Raw genomic sequence first — 9,614 nt, forward strand, 5'->3', positions numbered from 1 at the left:
CGTATATTAATTGAAGCAAGGGTTTAGAGTTACATTCAGGCTATTTTAAGGCATGAAGAAAAAATTATTTTGATGAGTTTTAAGGGATAAAATTATTGACTACAGGGGACTTTAACTTTGGGTATAACACAGCGCTCATCATTGTCACTCACCAGCCGTCCAATCACAGTGGAGGAGCTTTACAAATACCACACCAACCAATAGCCACGTCCTGCTTGTACAATTGTAACAGATGACAACAACAAGCACAACAATGGAAAAAATCATTTAAAACAAGACCAAATACTTTATATCATATTCAGAAAAAAAAGCGTCCTCAGTCCGCTTAAATTCCGCCCCTTTCTTACAATTGACTACAAGCTTGCATTTAGACCTGCCTCCATCCAATCAACAACGATGGATTGAAACGAGTCCCCGCTCTACATTATTTCTTTTTCGAAAATCTGTTTCCATGGTATGTGCATCATAATGCGAAGGATATAATCTGTCACTACTTTCATTACATCTTTAACCATGGTAAATGTAACATTGTCACACATAGCCTATTTTTTTAACTAACTGCCCAGTGTGAATTATAGAGTTACTTAGCATAAACATAGCAATAGTTAGTGGCGAGTATTTGCTCTTTTCTTAACACTAGTGAGCTGCCTCAATGTCTATATTCTGTACTTCTAATAGATACACCAATGATATCCAGTATTCACTTAGCAAATAAATACATTTCTGTTGATACTTTTCAATACTAAAATCTTTTATCCCTTTATTTTAATTTGCACGCTTTATACAGCACAGAAAGGGCCTGATGGTGCGATCATCCCTAATGACTACTGTGACTTCTGTCTGGGAGACTCAGGCTCTAACAGGAAGACAGGCCAGGCTGAGGAGCTGGTTTCCTGTTCAGACTGCGGCCGCTCTGGTGAGTGACTTTACTTCACTGTATTCTCTATTACTCACAGTTACAGCTACAGTATCTGCTCATGTTAGATCAACTAGGGTAGTTTCACCTCCATCTTGCCTTATTCTCCCTCTGAGGGAGATTTTTACTAAGGCATAGCCAATAGAAATTTTTAAAAATACTAATTTTAAAATGTATTGCCAGATGTTTTGGTAGTAAACAAACAAACAGTAAAAGTTGTCAAAGACAGTATTCAGAGATTTCTCTCTCTCTCTATCTGTAATCAATGTAATGGTGCTCTAAAATGGGCCAGATTACAGTATCAATATTTGTTCAGTAAGACCTTGACTTTGACTACAAATCAGAAGCACATAGATGTTTGTTTTATCGACGTATTAAGTTTAACTCATGTTAGTCTTCTATTTAAAGGAAGCAGAAACATATGATCATTATACAAACACATCATTCTTGTTTTTAAGAGAATTTAATCTGAAAAAGTTAGAGGGTTTTCACATATACACAATGGACAACAGAAAAACACCACATAATGATTTATATAATTATTATAATTATCTTTAATATATATTTTTTGAGTTGATCTGAAAAAGCTTTAGCATAAAATTTAATGTATATGTATCCACCAAGTAAAATTTAAAATCCCATTTTAATGCTTTATCATGTCATGCATCAATAGCACATTTCATCAGCTTGTTTGTGCATATCCCATCTTTTCGTGTTTTTTGCTAGAGCATGTTTGTTTATTTGTTTTATGGAGTTTTGCTGAGTGTGATTTGGGTTTGGCTTGGCATAACCGTGTCGTATTGAAATGATTTCCCAGACACAGATTAATACTATTAGAAAGGCTTCTTAATGGAGAGTTGCCATTAGCGGTGATTTAAAACCAGACTAGGCTTAATCTGTGCCCTGGAAATCAGCACAGTGGGTTCAGAGATACAGTATGCGGATTAGATTAGTGGTCGACTGATAATGATTTTTTTGATGGCTGATGCTGATATCTTAGAGAGCAGGGTGGCCGATGACCGATATATTTTTAGCCTATTTTACTTAATATTTAATAAATCAGAAATAAATAATTTGAAAATGAATTAAAGGCACAATATGTAATTTTTTCACCACAAGAGGTCACTTATTCAAAACAAAGGCGTAGCTTGATGGCACTTTGATTTCGTGAAATCATGGGAGGTGTTGTCTTCACGTCTACAGCCGGTGGAAAAGAATCCGACGGGACTTGGGCAGAAATCATATTTATGGATGAGCTAATGTATTAAAGATTTATTATCATTACTGTAGTATGAAGCAGGGTGTGGCTGAAATCCATTGGAGCAGAACGAGGCCGCTGGAGCGATTGCTAATGAGAGACAAGCGCGACACACGGCTCGAGAGAAGCGGAGCTTTTATTATGCCGCAGATGACCGCTTCCGCTTCCGGTCAAGTGTATGTGGGTTAACTCAGTGCTGTTTTATCATATTAGATACATTTGTGTGTTGAAAATTGTTATAGTGCTACTCTGTGCGTTCGCTCGGCGGCTAAGAGGAGACACTTGTTGGACACACTGCAGTGATCTAGATTGGTATTAGGCATGGTAAAACATGGTACTCGTGGTAAATCAAGAAAACAAGATTTAAACAATAAGACTTACTATGTTGAGCTATATAACATGATTAGTTTTCTGTCGATGAATGTATCCAAACAGTTGCTCACCAATAAAACACATAATATATTAAAGTCTTTGGTGTTTTTATGGTTTCTACAAAATAAAACCGGAAATCGAGGGTAACGCGGGTATGATGTCATTGATAGGCGACGCACGGACATGCTCCCTGTCCTAGTTAAAATTGCTTATTTCTCTGGATTTAAACTTTCTTGGAAACATTTGGGATAATGTAAGTACACAAGTCAACAAAATATATAACACTGTTCTAGTGATTTTTGGATATTTTAATCCAAAAATCTTACATATTGTGCCTTTAGCAAACAAACAGTATTTTATAATTAACAGTATAATTGCAGAATTTTCACAAATAATGAAATACGAATAAAAAATGTGAAAATATAAATAAAAAGATAATAAAAAGGAAGTAAACCTGTAACCAACACAGGGCACCCAATAATCTGGAAAGGTTGTGCACACTGGGAATCATATATATAATCATATGCATATTTTTTAAATAATGACAAAGAAATACTAACTTTACATACAGCACGCAGTGAAAATGACATGAATATGACATAGTGGACAACTGGATATAGAGCAGAATAGTTTTAAATAAGGGTTTAAAGTTCGTCGAACATGCGTCTCCGGTGACAGCCGAACTCTCCTCCTGTCCACGTTCAATTTGCGCAGACCGACCGAATACAAGCGTTTTTATGCAGGATAAACAAATGCACACTTAAGATCTCACAGCTGGATTCGACAGCGTTTGAAAGGTTTAAGAAATGAAATTTTATTAGATATTCAAAAATTTGTTTCAGTTATTCAGTATTTTCTGAATGCTGACGATAAATGAGAATGTATTAGTGTTTGCCTTTTTAAAACTAATAATATAAAAGCAAATGCTATAATACTTTTTTATATATCGTATACTTGCTTTGTTTAACACTTCTAATAGCTTATTAGATAGGAGTAGGACTGATAAACAGAGACCGTAACTAATGAAGACGAAGAATGGGAGCGCTGTGTGCTCAGGCCATCCAGGCCGTTCTCAGTGCCATCAAAATGAAAGTCCAGCACACCATCAAAATAAAAGTCCCACTTCCAACACATCGGCCAAACATATCGGCCAATACAGATATATATAGATTTAAAAAAAGCCAAATATTGGCTGATATATCAGCTTCAGCGATACAAAAACCACAATATAAAAGTATCTGACTGCATAATAACTTTTGGATTTATCCTGCATGTGCCTTGATGTAATTAATAATCATATTAATATTTGATTTTTACTTAAATATCATTTGTACAACAAAATAAAACAAAATCTTTTTATCTTAAATTGGAAAATGATGGAAAAAACCTATTTTAATTAACTTTATTTTTATATATTTTTTTAATAATATTGGAAATTAAAAATATTTTTCATTAATAGTTGATTAATGTTCTGCTAAGACTGTTTTGACAATGGCTAAGTCACAGTTTATTCACAGTAAGAAAGGGAAAGCAGGTGCAATTCTGTCAAACTGCTGTCGAAGTGTCATGGGATTCTATTAAAGGTGCCCTAGAATCAAAAATGTAATTTACCTCGGCATAGTTGAATAACAAGAGTTCAGTACATGGAAATTACATACAGTGAGTCTCAAACACCATTGGTTCCTCCTTCTTGTGTAAATCTAATTTGTTTAAAAGACCTCCGAAGAACAGGCGAATCTCAACATAACACAGTCGGGATCATTAATATGTATGACCCCAATATTTGCATATGCCAGCTCATGTTTAAGGCATTAGACAAGGGCAGCCAGTATTAACGTCTGGATCTGTGCACAGCTGAATCATCAGACTAGGTAAGCAAGCAAGAACAATAGCGAAAAATGGCAAATGGAGCAATAATAACTAATACATGATATTTTTAGTGATATTTGTAAATTGTCTTTATAAATGTTTCGTTAGCATGTTGCTAATGTACTGTTAAATGTGGTTAAAGTTACCATCATTTCTTACTGTATTCACGGAGACAAGAGCCGTCGTTATTTTCTTTATTAAACACTTGCAGTCTGTATAATGCATAAACACAACTTCATTCTTTATAAATCTCTCCAACAGTGTGTAATGTTAGCTTTAGTCACGGAGCACTATCAAACTCATTCAGAATCAAATGTAAACATCCAAATAAATACTATACTCACATGATCCGACGCATGCATGCAGTATGCATGACGAACATCTTGTAAAGATCCATTTGAGGGTTATATTAGCTGTGTGAACTTTGTAAATGCACTGTATTATAGTCGAGAGCTCCGGGGGCAGGGAGCGTGCGATTTAAAGGGGCCGCAACCTGAATCGGTGCATAGTTAATAATGCCCCAAAATAGGCAGTTAAAAAAATTAATTTAAAAAAATCTATGGGGTATTTTGAGCTGAAACTTCACAGACACATTCAGGGGACACCTTAGACTTATATTACATCTTGGTTCTAGGACACCTTTAAAGCAGAAGAAAAAGTCATGCCATTTTGCAAGGCTGATGCCAAAATTATAAAGTCCAAAAGCATCTTACATCTAATTTAGATTGCTATTTCCAGTCTTTAAAAAAAAAAAAAAAAAAATCTGATGAAACAAAAACAAAAAAAGAATTTTGTCATGCTTGCATTTAGAATGTGCATTGTGTTTGTAAGTGTAGATGTGTGAGCCAAATCCTGCAGTGTTGAGAATGAGCATTCAAATGTGGCCTTTTTGTTCATCTCTTTGAGTACTTTTTTTTTTGTTTCTTTTACTCTTGCTAGCAAATGGTCCTGGAAGGGTCCCATGTTTATTTCCTCAAATTATTTAACTCTTAACATGCTCAAATTTAACAGTTTAAGGGCATTATCAGTTATCTCAGTTCACATGCGCAAAATATTCTCATATTTATTTTGCTCACATGCTTCCATTCTTTATGTTTTTCTTTTTGGCTGTGTGATCCATTGCCTTCTCATAATCGAATGGTATAGCAAGCACAGGGAGAGACCAAATGATGTATTCTTCAGTAAAAAATATTGAAAAAAGGTATAGTTCATCCAGAATCCAGAGTCATTATTTACTCACCATCATTGTTGTTCAAAACCTGTCTGCCTGGAAGAAAGAAAGTCATACGGGTTTGCAACAACATTCAGGGAGTAAAAAATGACAGAATTTTCATTTTGGGTGAACTGTCCCTTTAAAAGATTCACGATTCATATACAGCTATTAAGGCACTTTTATCTAGAATCAATGATAAGCAGATATTCAGGCAATTGCAAGGGCATCAGACATGCAAGCCGTAGTCCCTTAATGTATAAGTAACTGCAAGTACTGCAAGTTGTCCAAGCTCAGAGGAGTGTGAGTCCTAGCTGACTGCAGTGTTACTTGTGTGTGTTTCCACTGTGATGCTGATATGTCCGTCATGCATGTCAGCTGATCGCGTCGGTGGGACCAGGGCGAAGAGGAGGACGGGCGGAGTTCTGGACATGTTCGGCGACACGTCAGAAAGCGAGGCGTCCACCTTTCACGGCTTTGAGGAGGACGACCTGGACGGGCTTCTGTCCGACGACAGCACAGGCTCACCTCAGTACAGATAGACAAAGGAGAAACCTCAAGAAAAACAGCATCAGAGAAACTTTCGGCATGTGTCTGCTGCCTGTTTTTTTCTTTTTCTTTTTTCCTGTTGTTTTGCAGCAGCATGCATAATGGATTCACAACTCCAGACACAAAGTTAACTTCAGGAATTGCTTTCAAAGGACAAGTTGCAGCCTTTTATAAATTAAGGAATGTTGTTTTTATTGCTTCTTCACTTCTGTATACTGAGAGGTGCTAGTTATTGGACAGATGAGCCATTACTTCTGGACTGTTTGTTTTCCGAAATGGAAAAATGCAGGGACGTTCCCAGTGTGTGGACGTGGATTACACATCGCCATGTAAGATAAAATGCCTACTATGTGGAGATTAACTTTAGAAATAGAAATTACAGCATTTCAAACCTCAAGGAGGAGAAAATACTCAACATGTGTCTGTAGGTCGGACAGTGAAGAGGGTTTTTTGTTCCTACCTCTGGTTAAATACAATATTTGCAAAGAAAGGGATCACGAGAAGGCAGAGAATGGGCTGAGGGCTGAGGTCAGGCCCTGATTGGATCCAGAGGGAAGGGAGGACAAGTTTGCAGAGAGGTAAGAGCCAGTTGGCATTTAAATGTCCATCTCTCCTCCTTTCTCAGGACAGCTACAACAACAACAACAACAACAACAACAACAACAAAAAGACATTTGAAATCAGTTTACTGGAGGATACATGATACTTGGCCTCTCCCTAGTTTTGTTGAGTAGGAAGTAGGATGAAGAAAAAGGACTGACTCATATTTTTGGAGTAACTTCCCTTTACTATTCAGGAAACTCTCCTTAAACAACAGGTACAAGAAGGGGTACAATTGTAGCATATGTGCAATGATTCTCATGAAGGCTTTGTTTTGCAAATAAAATCTGGACCATTCACCTCTGTTAAGAGATCCAGTTCTGAGGATTGACTGTGTATGTGTAACTGCAAATAATACACTGGACTGCAAGCACATAAGCTTCCTACATTCAATGGAGTAATGCAGTAAATGTGAACTAGAGAGCAGAATACATGCAATAAATGGCACAATACACGTTAGTCACAGGGACATCACCCAGTTAATATGGGGATATTTCATTGTATCCATTTTGTATGAACTAAATTAGCTATATTTGCTCTTTAAAAGCTCTTCTATTTATTGTTAACTCATGTGTCACTTTTGAATTGAAACTGTTGCGAAAAATGTTCCGTATTAATGCTTTCGATCTTGTCTCTATTTCAGGGCACTCGGTTTTGAAAACAATAATATAATTTATTAAGATATTGTATAATGTATATAGGCCCATAAATTGTTGCAGGCTAATCCAGTTGTTCTGTAACAGCCCTTGATGGTATTTCTCCCAGTGTTTCAATGTCTAAACTTTAAGAAAATGTTTCAATGTTTAACATTTGAAGTTCAGTTCATTTAATTCTAAGCCAAAGGGCAACATGGCTAGAGATGATTCTTGTGACTGCTTCTGTGTCATGAAGACCTGTGGCACAAACCACACAAACACACAGAACACACTTCATGCAACCTGTCATCCCTGCTGTGGTCGCTGCTGAGTCCTGTTACTCCAAATGTCAGCCTGCAAGTCTTTCACTGGATTTTGTTACTGAAAACATTAAACATTTTACATTTTATGAATTACTCTGAGTTAATTTTGTTTCAAGGAAGGAAAACAGGGGATTATGTTTTATAATGTGACCTCAAATTGTATTTGAACACTTGAGTCACACTTAAAAATGTCTGAATCACACTAAAGGCACGTTCACACCAAGAATGCTAACTATAACGTAAACGTAACGATAAAGATATAGTTCTAAAAATTGTTCTAATCATAAAAGAATAGTACTGTCCACACCACAGCCAAACGATATTGTTGGTATCACCTTTTTTCCAGCTGTTGAACGATAAAACACTGACAGCCAATCAGAATTTGTTCTGCTCACGCATTTAAAATAGCGCAGAAGGTAATCACCAAGGTCCAGAAAAAGACACCTCTGCACTCAAAAAAATGAATTGTTGGATTTACTTAAAAAATAAGTGTCAAGTGGTTCCACGCAACAATATTGAGTAATTTGTACAAAAAAATATTTAGTTGAATGAACAAAAGAATTCAAGTAAAGCTGATAACATTTCTTTGAGTAAATACAAATCATTTGAACAACACTGTTACATAATATTTATATGTGCAGTTTACTTAATAATGTTATGTCGATTACATAAGGTGAACACATTTTTTTTTTGAATAATCATTTAAATAAAAAGGATACAACATATCAGAATGCAGCCCTTCACCCCAAAATGCACTCAAAAAATAACTAATTGAACAAACTCAATTGAATTGAGAGCAGAAATTTCATCTTATAAACATGCATATATGAGCGCTCACAGGCGACACTCTTCTGCATGATGGTAACCACAAAATTCAAAAACATTACAGAAACTACTCTAAATGTCCAACATAACTGAACATTAAACACTAACATAAACTAACAACATCTTTCCCTTCACTGAAAAACACATAAAATACCACTTTAATCCCTAAATTTACTCTCCTAATGCAGTCCCTTGCAAAGCATGCTGGGAACTACAGATCCACTGCACAGTTAGTTATGTCAACAATAATGTGTGCGTTTCACACAGCAATGTTAAGTTGACTGAACAAACACTTACTAAGTAAAGCTGACAATACTCAATTTTAGCAGAAACAACGCAGTTAAATTACATTCATGTAGTTACATGAGTTTTTTAAGTAATGTGAACAAGGGTGGTTTGAGTGAAACTAACAACAGTGAAAGTTCATTTTTTTGAGTGTGTTTGACAAGTCAAACACACTTTTCAAGGATACTTTAAAGAAAATGGTTATATGGAAAACAATTGGTCATACCCTTGGAATAAATGGTGAAAAGTATTAACGATGAGATCATTATGCCAGGCTAGTAAACAGCTTAACATAAAAATTACCTCAGGTATCTAGTTTCGACAACATGTTGTCTTGCTTCCTTTGTAGCTGCAGTGAAAAAGACTCCACTACATTGACTACATTCACTGAGGACATCTGCTGGTTAAAGGGTTAGTTCACCCAAAAATTGAAAATATTGTCATTTATTACTCACCCTCATGTCGTTCCATACCCGTAAGACCTTCGTTCATCTTCGGAACGCAAATTAAGATATTTTAGTTGAAATCCGATGGCTCAGTGAGGCCTGCATAGCCAGCAATGACATTTCCTCTCTCAAGATCCATAAAGTTACTAAAAACATGTTTAAATCGGTTCATGTGAGTACAGTGGTTCAATATTAATATTATAAAGTGACAGGAATATTTTTGGTGTGCCAAAAAAACCAAAATAACGACTTATAAAGTGATGGCCGATTTCAAAACACTGCTTCAGGAAGCTTCGGAGCATAATGAATCAGCGTGTTGAATCTTG

The 9,614-nt window shown here is 36.0% G+C and overlaps 1 protein-coding gene across 5 annotated transcripts in view; it reads left to right on the forward strand.

Annotated features, from left to right (window-relative positions):
* The window catches only part of dpf3 (double PHD fingers 3), a 43,893-nt gene that overhangs the window by 26,342 nt on the left and 7,937 nt on the right, over positions 1-9,614 (forward strand). For 3 of the 5 annotated variants that reach the window (XM_048206606.1, XM_048206607.1, XM_048206610.1), the window contains one exon: positions 788-916. In XM_048206606.1, the coding sequence (XP_048062563.1) occupies positions 788-916 (129 nt within the window). Of the gene's footprint in view, positions 1-787; positions 917-6,003; positions 7,819-9,614 lie in introns of those variants that run through there. The other 2 variants (XM_048206609.1, XM_048206611.1) reach the window with 1 other exon arrangement.

The sequence above is a fragment of the Megalobrama amblycephala genome, linkage group LG11, assembly GCF_018812025.1.
Source record: "Megalobrama amblycephala isolate DHTTF-2021 linkage group LG11, ASM1881202v1, whole genome shotgun sequence".
Lineage (NCBI taxonomy): Eukaryota > Metazoa > Chordata > Actinopteri > Cypriniformes > Xenocyprididae > Megalobrama > Megalobrama amblycephala.